Below are 19713 nucleotides of genomic sequence, written 5' to 3' on the forward strand. Positions count from 1 at the left end.
TCAAGTGACTTGACTGTGACTTTGAAATGTATTTTCATTTGTATATTGGAAAGTATTTTATTTTACTTCCCTATTGTCTTAGCTGATCTGTTATCCAAGTGTAATAAATGTAGGGGTTTCTTTTCCACTTCTGTGGTTTGATTTGACTGTGATTACACAAGAACAGATAAACCTAGAAAAAGGCACCCACTTCTACATGTTGAAGTTTCAGAGTAGCCCAAAGCTCACCTTGGGCAAAATTGAACTTTATCAGCCTAATCAGTCCTTTAGATGGGGGAAAAATTATTGGTAATATCCTAAAATAAAACAAAATGAAGCTTGGAAACAAAACCCAAAACTCTACCGCTTTTATCAAACAAGGTTGGAAACTGGTTTTGTGCAACAAACAAACTTCAAGGTGTGTAGAAGTAAAACTGGGAGTTGTGTGTCCAAACTTGTAAACATCAAAAACTGTAAAATACTTTTGTGAATGTGCTCTGTTGTATCACAGCATGCAAGAGACCTCAGCATTCACCAGGCTCAGATGACAGAGCTGCTGTTGCTTAAGTAAATGTGCAGATCTCTTTTAGGCTGTAGAATTTCTGTAGCACTTTTAAGGAGATTTTTTTTGTTATTACAGGAATTGTGAAAAATATTAGGAAGATTCTAAAGATAACTTCCAAGTTTTGCTGTCCTACACCAGTACTTATAGTTGTCTTTAATGTGTTATCTGAGAACTATTAGGGGGTATGAAACTAAGAATTTTTGGAATCAAGGTCATTGTCAGCATTTGAGAATTTGGTTTGGATGGTTTCTTTGATTCAGATTGATCTGCTTTGGATGCTATTTGCAATGAAATGTCTCTTTGGTGCTTATTACTCAAGAATTAGAAGGGGAAAACTTGTTTATTTTTAAATGTGTAAATAGGAATTTGAAATTTGCTATAGATTGCCATTGAGGACAGTTTTGTGCATACATCATCGCTTTCATGTTTTGTATTTTCATGCTTAGATATAGCAAATGGCTGCAGTTCAGGAGGATATCGTCCCCCTCCCAGAACAAAAGAAGTGATCATCAATGGACAGACAGTGAAACTAAAATACTGTTTTACTTGCAAGATTTTCCGCCCACCTCGTGCCTCACATTGCAGCCTTTGTGATAACTGCGTAGGTGAGTAAAAAAAAAGATACAGCATGTGTTCAGTTTAGTGGCTTATATCTTGTTATGAATGCTTCTCATAGGAGACAGGAAGAAACCAGGTAGTGACTAGGTGAGTCATGAGGTGACTTGCTCTGTTCATCTTCCTTTCCTAAAAGATCTGTTAAATGTTAAGACTTTTAGAAGAGGCAGAAAAGGAGACTTGGCCTAGCAGGTGTTGCTAGTCTAAGAAGGCTTTCCTAACCTGCCCTAATGACAAAGAACATGCCCAACTCAAATAAGGCCACATATAATGTGTGATGACCTTTCCAAGCTTTTTGGGAGTCTCAGAATTGTTTTTTTTCACCAAACTAAATTGAGGGCAAGGAGCTGCTTCTCCACTTCATTAAGAACTAACTGTAAGGCATGGTTCAAATGGTTAGGGCTGTGTGACCAAAATACACACTGTAGGTGATTCTTACCTTTGAGCAGTTTTATGACTAGACATACTTATGTCAGAATCCATAAGAAATTACTGGGCAAACATGCTATTTTGAGAGTAAGTACGTGTTGTCAGGACCCAAGCATATTTTATAATTATGGGGTGGGTTTTTTCTCTCTGAAAATCTTGTCCTTTTTCATTACTGTTTTCTATGGAGGTCAGACAAGGTGATTAAGATATGCCTGGATTTAAAAGCAAACCAAAAAACCCCTACCAATCAAATCTGAGTGGTTTCCAGTTAATTAGATCACATTTGCAGTTTAGTGCAGTTGATTAGCACACTGTTGAGTCTGGATCTTGTGCATTCAAGAAAATAATGTAGAAAGATGTCTCCAGCTGAGAAATGTAATTGCAGCATTCAGCACTGATATTTTTAGATATAAAGCAGTCATTGGAAGAATTGGAGTTTTATGTTTAGATGATACTCGTTTAGGGAGTGCACTTACATCTGACTGAAAAGCTTATTAGCCTTTTGGCCCTATAGAATTGATTGGTATCTGTAAATGGTTCCTTCAGTAAATAAATTTTTCTGGTGCGTTAAAATTTTGTGAGTGTTGCAAAAGCTATTGAGCTTGCTTTTATTGAGCAAGTAGGGATGTTTATGAATTGCAGTTGGTACATTTTTCAGAAAAATATTTTAGCAAATGTGTAACTTTAATACTAGAGTGTTGTGATACTGCTCAGCAGGATAATGTGTAAATGCACTTGTTGACCAATGTGATAAATAAAAGTTGAAAAGCTGTTGTCTTTACCAAGAGAGCAAATATAAAAGCAACTTCACCTGTACAACTTATTTTAAAAGCTTATTTTAAAATAATGATTTGTTTTTTTTAATGCACTGGTATGAAGGATTTTCCAATAGGTTATTCTGTAATCTATGTCCTTTTCATACCACATCTGGAAAACCTATCCTGTAAAATTACTTATATAACTGAGATTTTTTTCTGCTCATAAGATAGGTATGATCCTTGTAATTTCCTCTTGCACATTTTTAAATTTGGAGTTATTTATTTTAAAGTAATTGAATTTATTTGCTGTGGTTTTTCTCCTCAGTCTTTATAATGGGAATTACAATAAATTGTCTTTTTCAGGGTGCACTGTATAGTAGATTTGTTTCCTGATTAGATACAGGTGTTTGTCGTATAAATATTTGGGTGTACTGAATGCAAAAAGTGAGATCTACAACTCACTAACTTTCTATTAAAAATAGGTGTCGAGAAAATGGGATGGCTTGTGTGTCTGTGGAAATGTAACGATCTGAGAGGGTACACTTAATCAGAGTGTGTTATGCAGTTTGCCACCGCTTCTAAGTTAGTATTATTTATATGATGATGCTTTTATTTAGTTTCTGAATAAATCTTTTAATAGCAATGAGTATTTTTGTGCCACTATTTGTTAGTTCCTTACTGATTTAACTGAAGCTATGCACAAGTAGTCCTACTTCACATGCATATGGATATGTAAGTAACTTATAACATATGATATTTAAGCAGCTCACTACTAGTATGACCATGCATTCCTTTTTACCACATAGTTTCCAAGGATTTTGCTGCAGTTACAGACCAGCTACAGAGACTCTGTGGTACAGAAATGGAGTCTGTCCTCAAACCAGCACTGCTCAGAAAAAACAGTGTGCTACTTTTACCTAAAGGTGTCTTACGATACTTTGCAAATGAATGCAGTGTGAAAGAGAGGTTCTTTCACTCTGAGTTTTCTATTAATGTTTTTTATTCTGTAAGGAATCTATGGCAGCATTTTAAATATGTAAGTACGTACGAATAGTTACTCTTTATTTCTGTCTAATTGTTTGGTAAGCATATCTGTTACTTGACCTTGTTTGATTTTTGTTTCATCACTGTTTTTTATAAATGTCTATGTGGTATTTGTTGATAAAAACAACAACAAATAACTTAAAATAAGAAAAAAAAAGAGAGGAAAACAACTAATTGGAGTTCTAGCCATGGTAATACTTCAGACTTCTTAGCTCTACAGTATTTTCCTAGTAGTGTCCAGAAAAATCTCTATTTTCATACAAATGTCATTAGTTCCATTTATGTAGTACCTTAAAAAATTTGGTTGAATAAGTGTTCCCTGAAGCACATACCTTGGGTGTATTCCTGGTGTGCTTTCTTTACTGCCTCTGTGAATGTCAGTTGGAAGTTAGCCCCTCAAGGGTTTTGTGTACCGTTATGTTGCTCAAGAGTTACAAATGAGGTAAACATAATATGCATCTGAGAACAAGAGATAAAGACTTCAGAATAAAAGTAACCAAACCAGACATAAATTCTGAGCTCAAGGTAGTTATTGCTGTGTCCGGACAAGAGGTTTTGATGGCACTGTGTAATGCTAGAAAGAAGGCAGTGGTTGGACTTGCTTCTGAAACGACCTAATGGCAACTTTTAAATTTATTTTTGGTCATTGGTACATCGACTGTGCAGTGTCCTTTTGTTTGGTTTGGCTTTTATAAATAATTTTTGTTTTGTTTAATTCGATTTCTATGATGAAAGCTGAACAAGAAGCAGGTGGCTATATCTCAACAATATGGGGAATTCATTTCCAAAGCACACGTAACACAGACAATGTAAGACAGTGAGAATTACCAATGTGTTCTGGGGACAAGCTTTTCCCTGTAGCTACTCCAGTTACCCCCATCTTCCTGGCTGAAGAACGCCAGTTACTTCAAAAGCAGGCTGAGAGGTGGCATTGTAACAGTTTGGCTTTTCTAACGCAGACAATGTTTCTGAGAACAGTTTTCTCAGGACTTTGTAGTCCTTTATAATCAATGTGTGTGGCAGGACTTCAGTCTGCTTGGTTTTAATTCTATTCTGTAGCATTCTTTCTTCATTACCTTATTATTTCCTTTCTTGCCTTCATTTCCTTTTCATGGCCTTTGCGTATTTCCTTCCTTACATTTCCTGCAGTGAATAGAGTACAATTTTCACTCCATTTAGAACCTGTTAAACCTTAGCTCCATTTGTCTTGAAATGACTCTTTTGCTGAACAGTTAAAAGCACAAATTTGGCTGCTGTGACCATTCTTTTCCTTTTTCTTTCTTTTCCCATGTATTTTTCCCAGTTTTTACAGGTGAGAAATGGCTTGGACTCTTTTTGTTTGGGTGCCCCAAAAAGGTAGAGCAAGAAGCTGCCAAATGGAGTACACACGAGCACTCACAGAAGTGATGTATTATTTATGATTGTGCTATTTGTAAAATTTGATGTACTTTGGAAATTCAGGGAGCATGGCATGTGTGTCAGGGTTTCTAAATCCTACAGCAATGGACTGCAAAATATATCAGTCTCTTTAAGAAAGAAAATCGTATTTTAGGTTACTTAAGAGAGGTTGTGGCTTATGTATTGGTCTCGAATGAAAAAATGCAGAGATGATCAGAACATCTGACTGTGTAAATGATGTTGTAGACCTCAAGGTGTCAGAGTAAAAATTAAAGAGAGAAATTACCCGTGAAAAAAATTAGGAACCTAAGAAGATAAAAACATATTTACATTCAGTGCAGTAACAATTTGCAGAATGGTTAAAAAACCTGAATTCCAATAAAAGACAGCAGTGGAAACATGTAAAAAAATGTGCTTTCCTGTAGAAAAAAGAAAAATTAATCTGTAAACTTTGTGGCTGCTGTTACTTGGTAAGGATACTGTGCTTCCCTTAGGGACAAATTTGGGGTTTTAAAATCCCTTCCTCCACAGCTGGGTGGGTGTCAGGCACTTGTGTGGGTATGCCAGGGTGTATGTACTCGAACAGGTACGTAAAGAGAGATTATTAAGCAGTGAGGTCCTTCACTGTGCACTCTTTGTACCTCTCAAAGAGCAGCCATTTTAAACTGCTGCTGCTGCCTTTGAAAATGTCACCATCAATGTGCATGCAGTCGAAGGAGTTTGTTAATTAGTCAGTATTTATTATTGGTGGGTGCAGTGAAGTGATCTGTGACAATATAGTTTAATTACTGTGAGCTATCCTAGGGCAATGGCTGGATGTTTTCCTAATAAATCAATTGCTATTTTTATTTTGTAAATTTGTCATGTTTATTTTCTTTTTGTGCATAGCAATACTCTGCTAGTATTGAAGTTGATTAGCATGCAAAAAGTTGTCATTGCAACTTGTTTTCTTAAAACCCCACCCAAATAGCAGGGCTGTCTGGAACAGTTTAAAAACAGTCATGAAAGTGAAATACATGTTAAGTAGCCCTTGTGTTTGTTTTTCTGATTGACTTTTTGTTGTAGATACCCATGCACATTATTAACTTTTTTCATTAATAGAGGCCCATCTTTCCCAGTGTTACATTACTGTTTCAGCTTTTTCAGTTTACATCACCTTGTAGAGATTAGTCCAGAATATAATTTTAAGTAAACTTTTGATATTTCCCAACATGAGGGCCAGAAGATCCTTCCTTTCTGTTTAGTTTTCATGGGATGTTTTGGATTTGCAATCAGTGTATGAAAGTGCTGGAGCTTGGTGATTTAAAGGATCCATTGTGCATTGTCCATAACAGATGTTCTAAAATAACATCAGTGTGCCTATAAATGTAACTTGCAATTGATCTTTTGTTTTTCACTGCTTTTTTCATTTAAATTTCTACTCAGATTTCATTCTGCAAAAGTAACAGCAAAGGTATTGTCAGGGGAATGACTGTCAGGCAGATGAATGGTGTGTTAATTAAATTGATCCAAATACTTGATTGCTGTTGCCAGTTGATGGCAAATCCTATCAATGGGGGTGGTTTTTTAAATATTATTTAAAAAATAATTTTCTTAGGAGTGGTGATTTCAGTCAGTGAAACTGAACATTGGAGCTAAGGATAGTTTTTATGAATATGCTGTGATTATTGGATATAAATTTTTTTGTCATGTTAAATTATTAGATATTTTGAACTGACTGTCGAGGAGTTCATGTAATGGTTATATTTGCTTTTGTGCCTGTGTGCATCACTTTCAGCAATTGGGATGGGACTGCAGTATCTTAGAAGAAAATAAATACTCTTTGTAGTAAAGCATATTTCTTATATGGATTTCTAAAAACCTCATTTGTTTTCTTGAGCATTTCAAGAGCAGTCAAATTCTGAAGGTACTATTTGTTGTACAAAATGTCAAGTCAAGAAGCCTGAATAGATGTGATCATATCATGACATCATAGTCCTTCAAAAAGCTTTAATTGTCACCATTATAAATATGTGCAGATGTGTCATTCTCTCTGCATAATTACTCAGTGTGACTCCTTGACAATGGACATTGTAGTCCTGTGTTGTACTACTGCTACTATCAAAGGAATTTTGAGTAATCCTGGCCCACTTGGTTGAGCTGTAACATGACTTCTTACTGATGCAGGATTTGCGTAGTGGGCTCTTGACTCTTTCCAATCATGGGATACCATGTTTGCATGGTTTAATTAAAGATGGTAACATTCAGGGAATGCCTTAGGTTTGTGCCTTTGTCCTACAATGCTTTGCTTGCACAGGGTGGAAAAATTACCAAGTGAATTCTAACTTTTGCTCGCTGGAATCTCCTAGTAACATGACCTAGATATTTTTGCACCTGTCGACTTCTTGTCTTTGAGTCCTGCCTTCACATTGAGCTTTAGAAAATGTGTGCTGGTGTGCAGTGATCCAGTTGAGCAAAGAAAAAAAGAATCAGTTAATAAATACTGCAAACTGAAGGGACAAGCTGGCCTACAAATGTTCCATTTAAAAATGCTTTTGCGTTTCTTGTAAATTATTAGGCTTTCATTAAATGTTTTGAAAAGGGAAGGAAAGCATTTGGGTCATTCTGTGCATGGTTTCCTGGAGCGTAGTGAATGAAAAATGGAAGCAGAACATTTAAGTATTTAGGAGTCTACATGCTGTGCTGTGGAAAAGCAGAGATTTGACTCTTTGGTTCTGCGCAGCAAGGAACATGCTTTGGTGTGGCTTCTGAAGGAAACGCTGCATGTGTAAGACCATTGCTTAGTAATACAGGAAATGTTCTCAATTTTGTTTTTATCTGAGATTTCCAACAGTTAATGTTTCTTATGCAAGTTTTAAATATAAATGTTTCAGGGAAGGTAAAAAATGGGGAATGTATGAAGTATAGTGTTTTTCTGTTATCCGGTTAGCATAGATTATTAGGTGAGTGTTAATCAGACCACTTGAGTGAGTGTTAATGAGAACACTAAGTCCTGCTGACAGCTTGCTGCTTCCAAAGGGATTTGAATGTCCTCCTCTTTATTTCTTTTTTTCCTTATTTCCATTATTCTCTTGTTTGTGCCTGTTCACAGACCATTTAGTAACACAGCCATCGGTAAGTCAGTTTTTCCCACTCATCAATGAGCAAAATAATTCCTTTTTTTTCCTTTCATGCTAGTCCAGAGAACTGACTTGATTCATCATCAGCTTAGAAAGAAGAAAGTGGGATGAAGTGGCAGGAAAGGCAGCATTTGACCATCTCTTTCACTGCTACTATGGTTTTGGATTGGCTCAGTTATCTTGTGAAGCCTCGTCCTTTGGATTTAGTTATGGGGGTGCTGGCTGTCCTCAGAAGTTATTATTTAAATTCAAAGATGCTGATCACTTAGGAAAGAGTAATGAAATGCTCTTTGTTACTGTTATTGACAGTTCCTGAAATTTCTAACCTCTTTGGTTTTCTGTGGCTTGTACAGCAGCATTTATAGTCTCCACTTACTCATCTCCTCTTTTCATTGTTGCTTTACCTTTTAAACTCTTCACACATTTTTTCAGTCTTCTTTTTGTTTTCTTCAGGTTTTGATCTCAGACCCTGAAAAATTAATCAAAACTGGATTTCTCCTGCAGTTGTGATAAGTGCTAACCTGTAGTAGGGTTGGTGTCACAGCTAGGCTGAATTAACACTTAGCTGCTTCTGAAGGTGTTACTTCATTCCTCTCTAGCAGTGTGTTCTCAGTGCTTCACTTGGGCCCACTTTGGTGTTTGTCTGATGAGGTGATCTGAGGAGATAGGCAAAAGAAAGCCATAGTTTTAGCTTCATATGGCTCTGTCAACGTGCTCCCTGCAGGGTGAAATGAGCGCCAGGCTTGGCCGAAGAATGGAGAGCCACGAACACACAGGCAAAAGACTTCACAGAACTGCTGAAATGGTAGAAACTGGGCCATCTGTTCTATCACTAGTTCTTGATCAGGTAGATAAAAAATACAGCTGTAACATCAAGAAGGCAAATATCTTGCTGCTTTTGTTTGAACTGGAGTGTAGGAGGATGATATATCACAGTGTTTCTACCCTTAGAGTGCTTCAGCTTTCTTCTTCCCTCATTAGAAGTTCTAATATGCTCATATTAACAAGTGTTTATGTTACCAATGTTTTAATTGTTTGCCTCAAATATTTTTACACTGACCTTGCCACAAATGTTTGTTTGAATACAGTAGTATGTTGACTATCCAGAAGTGCATTCATGACCTCTTAACTGTCTGTTCTTCACAAGAAATTGCAATTTTGTTTGCTCTGCATTTTAAGTTCATGAGGCCTGGAATTCCAGTTTTTCTCAGCATCAGTAGTTTTTCATTTCTCAGTGAAGCTGTCTTAATTTTGCTGCCAACATTGTCCAAGTAGAGATGTCAGAGCTTCCTGTACAAAATCATTGGTTGTTCGGTTTTCAGGCATCTGGAATGCTAGAGGTGAACCTTAAGACACTGTGTTACTTCTTCATTAATACTTACTATTAGGTCGTGTGTTTTTCTAAGGAAGAAGAAACAGCTCCAGATTTAATAGATTTTATATTTCTCAACAGCATTAGAAGTTTCTGCTTAGCATTTGCCTCTTCATTTAGCCAGGGTTGGCAATTTTCTCCTGCATTAATAACTAAGCAGAGCAGCTCACAAGCTGTAAGGCTGTTATCTTTAAATTGCATTTACATATTTGTATTCTGCTGAGTAGAATGTCTTGCCTTTTAATATACTGGTTTGTGGCACATGTCACATGCCTTTCTATCTTCTGACTGAGAAAAAAAGACACCAAATTTATTTATCATAAGATTCATGTAAACCTTTTAATATGCCTCTTTTTTCATTAGAGTTGATTCCAGTTTAATACTGTAGGAGTGATTTTTGCATCCAGCCTTTTTGGTCTGTTCCTCTTTTGTAAATATCTTAGGTAGTTACTTAGCTTCACAATAATTAGTAAGGTATTTATTGAGAAAGCAGAGCTTTCAGTTCACCAGAAAAGTTTGAAGATGGAAATTCAAGAGGACTGACAAATAGGTTAAAAACCCCAAGTCAGTCCTCAGGAGGGAGTGTGTGTATGTATAGGAACATGGGTTTATAGATGGAGGGGTTGTGCGTTTGTGTGTGGCTTTTGTCTGCATTCATTTGAATCCATCAAATAGATGTCTGCATATATCCAAATGTTATTTCATGGGTAGAGACAGCTTTATGTCTGTCTCTGTTTTATAATTCATTTCCCCACTGTGTCAGCATAGAGGAGAAAGAATCTCTGTATACAGAATTAATCTTCCAAGACACGTCATGTATTTTTTTAGCAGTAGGTTACAAAAATACCCAAGGATTCTGCTTTTTAAAATGGCTCTGTAGCTGTGTTTCTTTGTGGTGTTGTTTGCTTATGAGTTGTATGTATGAATGAGTTTAAATGAAGTAGAGTGTTTGTTAGAATATGAGGGCTCATTCAGAAGCACAGATTTAAAGACAAGCACTTTTAAAATGTAATATCAATTTATTTTGGGAATGCAACTGTAGTGCACTGAGAAAAGGTAGTATCACCTACCAAGAGTGTTTAGTACTTGGTATTCTTAGCAGTACTCCCTCAATCCCAGTATTATGAAGCCTTATCCTAAAAAGTTCAGTAACTTCACCTTGAATAGCCCTGTTGGAATTTGAAGCAGATTTCTGGCAGAAACATGTGGTCCAAACAGCTGTCATTCGAAACCATTTTTAAAAAAGCCTCTGAAAGTCTGGTAGACTCAGAAATCTGTTGTGCATGTTGTTTTGACTTTTTTTAAATGAAGATAATACTAAGTACATCCTTCAAGAAAAACCTCTAATATAGGCCTTTAACATAAATCCACAACTAAAATAAGCTGGTGTACTTGGTCAGATTGCCTTTCTACCACAAGGCTTAAAGGACTTTGGATTTATAGCTTGCCTTTGCTGTGGAATTACAAATAGTTGATAGTACGTCAGTGGAGGCATAAAAATCACAGAAAGCAAACCAGGATTTGGACAAGGATCAGAGAGTGAAAGAAAGAGTCAGCATGAATGCATCTGTCTTATGGTTGTGGATTTGATTAAAAAAACCTTAAAATTCTGTCAATGTAATCACTCCAAAGTAAAGTTAGGAAATGCAAGTTTGTTTCCTGGCAATAGCTCTCTTTCATTACCCAACCTACTGGGATGTGGAGGGTGGATCCAGGCTGCCTGGGGAGAGGCAGAGTAAGCCATTCCCTCTGCTGCTTTCCAGCACTGAGGCATTTTCCCCCACGTTGGGGACACTTGTTTCTGGTCCACCCTGGCCTTTTCCTATCTCATTAGTGAGTTCTCTCAGGGAGGTGAAGAGAAAGGATTTTGCTTAGTAAAAAGGAGACAGAGTCTATAGTTGCAAAGGGCAACAGAGTATGCAGATGACCAGTTTTTATATGATGCATTTAAATTTTAACACTTGAAAAATGTTTGATGTGAATGATTCTGCTGTTTTTAATGATCTTGTATGACAGCGTCAACTCTAAGTGGAAAAATGGGTGGTATAGAATGAAGAATATCTTGAACGAAGCAATAAAAGGAAGTGGCAAGGTGTAAATATTTCATGCTCCAAATGGATGGATGATATGATAGTAGGCATAAGTCAGAGGTGTGATCATGACAGATGTAAAGGAAAAAACCTCAGAAATTCCAATTCTGAGTAGAAGATGCGCTGAAGGAAAAAAGCCCACCTTGTTTTGAAAAAAATCAAATACAACTTAGTTGCTAATGCGCCATGTGCCAATGGATAAATACATGCTTGCTGGTCTGACTGCACAATTTGTCACAATAAGGCTGTTAGTTTAACAGGAACTCACCTCAGCCATGCTTTGATTTCTTTAAAAACTGTAAGGTTTCATTCAAATACTCCTTTTTTTTCTTTTCTATTTTTTGTTCCTTTCTAAATAAGAACTTCTCTGTGGCTACTTTGCAAATGCCAGATTAATCATGAGTTTTAATATAGTATTCAGAGAGCATTTTTTTGAATAAACAGCATTTTATTAATTGTTTTCCATTTTTTTTTCTTCTGCCTCTCATTTCAGAACGGTTTGATCACCACTGTCCCTGGGTAGGCAACTGTGTGGGGAAAAGAAACTACAGATTTTTTTATATGTTTATTTTATCTCTGTCCTTTCTGACAGTCTTTATATTTGCATTCGTTATCACCCACGTCATCCTTCGTAAGTATGCTGGTGAAATCAGATTACGTATGTAGCCATTTGCTTGAGTTTTTTAAGTTAATATTTTGATCATTCAGGGTTTATTTATTTATTTATTTGTTTGTTTATTTGCCTTTTCTCTGAAGCTTCACAATCCCCAGTGAGTCCCATTCTGGTCTATAGTAGGCACTGCTCATGGTAGTCATTGGCCTGGCACTGGCTTTACCTTAATGCAGTCTTAATTTTATTTTTTTTTCCCCTTTTATGGATGATTAATTGGAAAAGCATCACCTATACTGTATGTATAAGTATACAGGTAGTATCATTTACCTAAAGAACTGCTGTGTGCTTTTTTAACTGTAAGCATGGGTCACTTGCCATCCAGACAAAGAAGTAAATTACTAGAAAATAGATTGGAGCTATACTTTTTGTAGTTTGCTGTTTAGCTTTACACCATTCTCAACCCTATTTTTGACATCTTTTTTTCATTTGCATAGACATTTTGAGAGTAACCAATTCATAATAGAGTGAATCAGAAATATTAATGAGTTTGAGACTGATTTTTATTTGTATTCTGGGTTGTGTTTGAGGTCAAAACTCTTTTGGGTACTGTCTTTTGTTTCCATACCCCTAACTAATTCTGCTGGCTCCTATATGATGATGATGGTGACATTTATGGTGATAGGTTGCATGACTTGTCTTTAAGCACCTTTTGTATGTTGGGTTTTTTAACCCACTATTGCTAGAAGAGCGTTCTGTATTTTTCACTTATTATATAGGATGTTGCCTTAAAGAGTGTTCCTTTAACCACTTTGGAACTGAAATCTGTTTATTCTTTTGTATTCTGTATTGCAACAGAAACCTGATAGAAATAATAATTTCAGTCTATAAGACATTTATAAAGCTAACTTGATAATGATAATATCCAGAGAATGTTTTACTGGAAAAAATATGCCAGATTGTGCTCAGTTTCTGAAATTGTTTACAGCATGCAGTGAAAAGTTGTGTTTTAAAGAGCAGAATTCCTGCTCTTACTCGTTCTTTGCAAAACTATGATACAAGCACTGAGGGGCCCTCCTATAGCTCAGAAATCTAGTTCATAAGCTAGAACTGGGATCTGTGATTTTGAGGGAGTCTGAATGAACAACTTGTTTAACACTACCAGATACAGCATTTCTAATACCAGTTGAAAAAAGCAGAGATAAGATGTATTTATTGTTTAACAATGGAAAATTGTTGGAAAAAGAACACTTGCCATTAATGTTTAAGAGCTTGTTATTTATCTGGGCATACATGAGTATATACATGCACACCTTTTACGTTTAAGAAGAAAGACACGTGGGTTTTTTCCACAATCTTTGCAAGTGTTCAGTAGTTGAAAACATTCCTAGTCTGACAATGTAAAGCTGTTTTTGACACTAACCTACCTTCATTTCAAAAGGACTTCAGTGCTTTTTCTTTAGTTTTCAGTGTATGAGTTATCAATAGAATGTCAGTATTTCATGTTATGTATGTTAAGTAGGTTTACCTAGTGGGTTTTAAATATACAGTGTCCAAACCTAACTCTTGAGTATGATTCAGACAAACAGCAGAGTAACTAATTGTGCCTCTGTGTGGTTGAGAAGCACTTGAGCATTGTGTAGGTGTTACAGATTATGTATAGTAAATGTTAACTGCTGAATTGCCTGTCAGCTGCAAAATATTCTTGCCATAGAAGTTCATCTACCTAGAATGAGACAAGGAAAAACCACCTTAAGCTCTAAAGATTGGTCAGTCCTCAAAGGCAATGGGAGCAGATATAAAATGTGATTAGTTCCTTGATGTTTAATTGATATACTGGAGCTTCAAGCCCAGCATTCAGATTTGTCTGCCATAGTCTTGTCAGTGTCCAAAAAACAGTTCTTTGCAAATAAGTTTTTCTTATCACTCCACTCTCTTTGTGCCTTCCATACCTGTAGAAGTCCTCCTGGCTACCTTTCTAATAATTACCACTCAGCAATTTTTGTTCTGGTTTGTAGCTGTTCAGTTCTTTAGCTGATGCTAACCATTAAGCAGGGTTCTCAGTGACTGAATCTGAACCTTTGCTCCTGGCATAGACTGGTTTTTGTTAGTGTGGCTGAAGGAAGTCTTGGTTTTTAGACCTCAGACAATGACCTTCCTACAATATTTCAAAGTCACACATAAGTCCTGGCAGAATTGTTTTGATGCCTCTTGATTTAGACTAATTTTTGAAGTTTGTATTTTTTATAATCCATCTTGCAAGCTGACATTTTACTGATTTTGGTGGGCCCTAAGTGGTGATGAGATATAAGATACATATTTTTGTTTTCTGTGGCCTTCTGAGGCATACATTGGAAATTTGTTCTTTCTAGGTTTAAAAATATGTGCACATAACATTACAGAAGATAGTAAAACTAATTTGTAAATCAGTTACTGAAGGTACTGTCTTGCAAGATTTTCTTCCCTCTCCCCAAGCAGAACACATTTCCAGCAGTAGTATCTGTCTTTACAGTCACTGGTCTCTCTTTGAGGCATCAGTATTTCACCTGTTTGTTGCAGTGAGCAGCCTTCCCCTTCTGGTGTTTTGGGCACTGCTTGGAATAGTGTGACCAGCAGTAGGGTATGGAAATCACATCTGTCTGCTGCCATTGCCATTAAGGATGCTAAAAATAGTAAGAAGGCAGGGAAAGTTCCATTAGTCTTGTACCTTGAGACTAAGAACCAATTATAAGAGTCTGAAAAGGCTCAGAAATACAAGGTAAGTAACTTCCCACTTGTAACAATAAACAGTAAAACTGACCAGATAGGTCTAGAGAATTACACATATATTTCTTTATTCTTGTCAAGACAAGATTCTTCTCTCCATACAGATCTTCAGATTAATTTAGCTAAGTGGAAAATTTTTGCTCTGGGGAAAACTTTCAGCCTGATGCATTTAAATCATTTATGTTATACAGTAAAGTTCAAACTGTGTGCCTGTAGCTATGTCACATTAAGTCAGTTTCTACAACAAATTCACTTGTTGCAATCAGCCAATTGTGAAATCACCCTAATTGATTAATATCTCAAGTTTATGGAACCCAAGTGCGTTTTTTACTTTGCATGCTTCTACATTTCTAGTTGATGGACTCAAGCTTCTTTTGAGCTGTTTTCAGCTACTAGATTGTCTTTTATTTATTGCCAGAGGCAATAGTAACCTGTTAGAAAAATCTTCTGTGTAGGTGCAGTAGGAGCAGAATTATAAATAAGAGAGCTTTGCTTCCAAAACATAGGATAGAAAGTTGGGAATCTGAGTTTATAGAATAAATTTACCAAGTCATAAAGTTACTTTGAAAAATGGTATTTCAAAATGAAACAGGAGGTTATAATTTTTGTTTCCATATTAGGTCTGAAAAGAACAAGGGTAATCAGAAGTCTTGTTCATGGGAAAGTATGTGTGCATCAATTTAGTATGACTGAGAAAATGTCCTGCAGATGCTAAGCCTGATAAGTTGCTCAAGGGCTTTTTTGATGTTGTTGCTGCTGAGCAACATATTCTCAGATTCCTATTAGTAAATTTATTCTCTGATTATTTGGTTATCTTAAAATGTTAATGATTTTAACTATAGTAAAAACAGCCCATAGTCCAGTTTCTTACTTGGCTGGTAATTTTGGGTTCTATTTCTACAGGTTCTCAACAAACAGGGTTCCTCAATGCTCTGAAGGACAGTCCTGCAAGATATCCTTTCACTGAAACATGTTGTAGATTTTGTTGCAAAATAACATCCGAGATGGTTTTGCTTGTTTCCTTGCTATTGTTGAATTGTTTGCTTTTAGACTTTATCAGTTAATGATTTCATTACTTCCTGCACAATAGGATTTCTTGCCACATGTTGAAGGTAGGAAAGAGACTATAGCCTGGGGTGGTTTTTATTCTTCATGTTTTGCAGAGCAGTACTCTTGACAAAGATCTGTAGTTTCCATGTCCATTAAATATGCTTCATATTTTGTGGTGGAATTCATAAATACATTTTTCACTATACACATGCTGTGGTTTCACTAAAAATATTCAACAACTGTTCTGCTTTTACAACTGAAGGTATCCAAAATGACTGATTATTTTTGGGATAGAAAATGTAGATTTTAGAATAACAGAAACAACATGCTTTCCTTGAAGAACTCAATTTCTGAAACTCTTATGTTTTTAGAGAAGTCATTTTCAAATAGTAACTTCTATTAAGTTACATAGCAGTGTGTAAATTGCATACACAGGGACTGCCGTTGTTCAGCCTGGAAAAGACAAGGCTCTGGGGAGATCTTATTGTGGTCTGTCACTATACAAAGAAGTCTCACAGAAGAAAAACAGAGAGACATCTTAGCAGAGCTTTTAGTGACAGAACAAGGTTTTAAGCTGAGAGAGAGCAGGTGTAGATTTGCCATAACAAAGTGTCTGCAATGAGAATGGTGGGATATGTGAACAGGTTACCCAGAGATTTGACTGCTGCCCCATCTCTGGAAATGATCACAGCCAGGCTGGATGGAGCTCTGAGCAGCCTGGTCTAGTGGAAGATGTCCCTACCCATGCCAGAGGGGTTGGAAGTGTATTACCGTTAAGATCCTTTCCAACTCAAGCCATTCTGTGGTTCTGATCTGTAAATGCTCCATGCACTATTTATCACTTCATGGAAGCTTTCTGTATATTTTCTCCTCAGTGAGATTGGAGCCAGAAGCAGCTAACATAACAGAAAAATGGGAAACTGATGAAACCACTGGTTAGTTTCTGTACAGTCAGTAAGCTTCCCATTGCTTATGTATATGTTTTGAATGATTCCTGTCTGAATAAACAGTTTTCGCCTCTCACAAAGACACTATAAAAAGTATTCTTTCTCATTTGTCCATTGTGCCTCACACAGTTTGCTTTTCCACACAAAGGTAGGAAGAAAAAACTGTCATTCATAGTTGTGCACCTCTTTCCAGGTAATTTTCCCAAGTGTCAAATTCTGCAGATACATTTTTTTGTGTGCTTCATCAGATAGAATCACTGAGCTGTAAACTCCCTTTTTAAGCAAAGCCATGTTCAGAGTTTTTTGCATAAATTATTTTAAAAAGCACAAACAAACAGTTCTAAATAGCACAACAGTAGCTTCCAATTAAAACAATTACAGTCAATTCTTACAAAAGATAATTCTTTCAAACTATTTTCAAACTAAGAACAGCTTTCAATTTTCTTTAAATCAAAAGAGAATCTCTTATGCATTTGAGGATTTTTGTACAGGAATAATGGCTTGGAATTCATAATTTTTGCTCCGAGATGTGCTGCTTTAAAAGGCTTAGTAGCACATCTTGCAGAAATGCCTGGCTTGATAGTGATATGTTGGACAATTTAAAAGCATGGTTACAATTAACAACAGTAAAAAATTTCAATTGTCCAAATAGTATTGGGACTGCTGCTTTGGAGCCAGTCAGTTCAGGCACAGAAAATACGGCCATTTCAATCTTGCTAACAACCCTGTGCGAGATACTAGGGGAAAATTGTACTGTATGATGCTAGTAAGGTGATATACCATAATATGCTACAAGGCTGTACTTTGCTGAGAATACATTGCTTTTTTGTGTTTGTTTTACAGTTAATGGACTTAGGTTGAATTACTGGATTCTGGTTAATTTGATGTAAACTACCCCTGCTGTTCTCGAGTTGGTTTTGGACCATTGTGTGGGGAACTGAAAAATGTCCCTTCCTATGGGGAACTGAAAGAGGTCTTGAAAGGAATTCCCTTTTTTTTTTTTTTCCCAGTATAAATTATGACATGGAGGGAATAACACACTTTTCAGTACCCTTTTGAGTGTAATTGTGATGAGGAACATCCTGTTGGTGATATGTTCAGATTGCAGGGAGCTCTTTTCCCTCTAAGGTTCTTCTTTTCTGACCTGGTGAATCTTCCTCCTGGTGTGTAGATTCTACCCAACAGTGCTCATCTGCAGCCTTCCTTACTATTTCTACTCTTTCAAAGCCCAATTTGTGTGGTGCATGATATTTTGGGCTGTTTCCTTCTTTCACACATTTTGGAGTCCTCTGCCAGGAGTCTGTTTCCTTACCCATTATCCCTCGTATTCCTTGCTTTAGCTGTGGCTGTTGCAGAGTCAGAGTTCCCGTCTTGTGTTGGTTTGACATCACACAGCCTGAGGAGGAAATGAGAGGCAGAGTAGGGAGGAAATGAGAGGCAGAGTAGTGAACCTGCTGCTCAGCAGTGCACTTTGGTCATCCTGCTGCTTTTGGAGCAGATCTGCTCAGAATGCAAATGGCTCTTTTCTGGCTTTAAACCACTCTGATTTAAATAGGTCCTGGGGAAAATTATACAGACACTTGAGGTATCTCCCAGTTCATTAGGGGTGAGCAGCCCTGCAATACAAAACTCTTCACTTTTAACCAATGTTAGGATTTTTTATTCTAAGTATTTATGTCCATCCATGCCATTTGCAGGCCGTGTCTCTGTGTAATGGTCAGGAGCTGTCATATTTTTCTTCTATTGATAAGTACAGTAATAAGCATGTATTTTCTGTGTTCTCCTTCTGGAAAATTTTGAGTTGACGTTGTCTTGGAAACTGACTTCACTAAAGCTTGATATGGTTAATATACAGATTATTTTTATCCTATTCTTCTCTCATCATTTTGTTCCTAGTGATGAATTTTATGTATTTTTCTAGGAACCAAAGCCTTTTCTTCTGTTGAATCATGTTCCCTTAAAAAAATCCCAAAAATATTGAAGTATTATAGAAAACAACATTCTCAAAGTAGATGTATTCTGAGTTCATGGCTGCTTTGTGTAAGTAAATAAATAAAAGTTGTAGAAGAAAGCCTTCTACAGAAAGTTTGGAAAGTTCCTTTTTATGCTTGATTCTGTAAAGTTTAGAAGCAACTTTATTGTCTTACTTATGAGATAATGACTCCTTTAGAGTTAAAAGAATTATATAAACTGTAGTAGGTATGCAATGTTGAGTGCTGACTGGTTTTCCTAGTACACCAATCCATGCATGTGCACACCTTTGCTTCTCCCTTGGAGGTAAGGGTGCTCGTGCTGGACGTGTCCCTGTGCTGTTCCCTGTAAGTCACACGTGAGGACAACCTGTGAGCTCCCACCCGTGCGCCTGGGGTGTGCAGCCCTGGACATTGCACCTCACAGCAAAGTCTGCTTGCTGGACACACTCTCGCAGTGTTTGGCAGGGCTGGTGCTGTGTCTGGGCTAGGCAGATGCCTAGAGTTTCTCTTTTGCTGACCCCTTTGAAGTACTCCAGAGGTCTCAAAGGACTTGTGGGCTGCACTGTATTTTGTGATTTTAAGTACTTGTTATTGCATTTTCTTCCCATTGGTGTATATTTCCTTGACTTTAATTACTGTGCTGGAAGCTGTGGTGTGTTTTTTCTCAGTATGGTCCATTGTTGGCCTCTCAGGTTTTCATACATATTTGATCAGCTCCAATCAAACAACAAATGAAGATGTAAGTTCATAGTATATTTCTACATGTTTCTAAATAGTAACGAGGAGGTTTTTCTCAAGTCAGACATGTCTGCATCATTTTGTGAATACCTCAGTAGGAAGGAAGGAATTAATATAGTCCTGCTTGATTCAAAAGATCAGATGCAATCTTTTGACTCTATTTGTTGTGGTTTGAAATATGCTCATTATGTACATACTATCTCCATTATGGTTTACACATGTAGGATCTCTATCTTGAAATAGGAAAATACAGGAGGGAG

General features: G+C 36.7%; 1 protein-coding gene across 4 annotated transcripts in view; it reads left to right on the forward strand.

Annotated features, from left to right (window-relative positions):
* Nucleotides 1-19713, forward strand: part of ZDHHC14 (zinc finger DHHC-type palmitoyltransferase 14) — a 93680-nt gene that overhangs the window by 60419 nt on the left and 13548 nt on the right. For all 4 annotated transcript variants that reach the window (XM_038130389.1, XM_038130392.1, XM_038130391.1 and 1 more), the window contains exons 3-6: nucleotides 991-1149; nucleotides 11863-12000; nucleotides 15649-15697; nucleotides 19352-19454. In XM_038130389.1, coding sequence (XP_037986317.1) covers nucleotides 991-1149; nucleotides 11863-12000; nucleotides 15649-15697; nucleotides 19352-19454 — 449 coding nt within the window. The remainder of the gene's footprint in view (nucleotides 1-990; nucleotides 1150-11862; nucleotides 12001-15648; nucleotides 15698-19351; nucleotides 19455-19713) is intronic.

This window comes from Motacilla alba, chromosome 3 (genome assembly GCF_015832195.1).
Source record: "Motacilla alba alba isolate MOTALB_02 chromosome 3, Motacilla_alba_V1.0_pri, whole genome shotgun sequence".
Taxonomy (NCBI): Eukaryota; Metazoa; Chordata; class Aves; order Passeriformes; family Motacillidae; genus Motacilla; species Motacilla alba.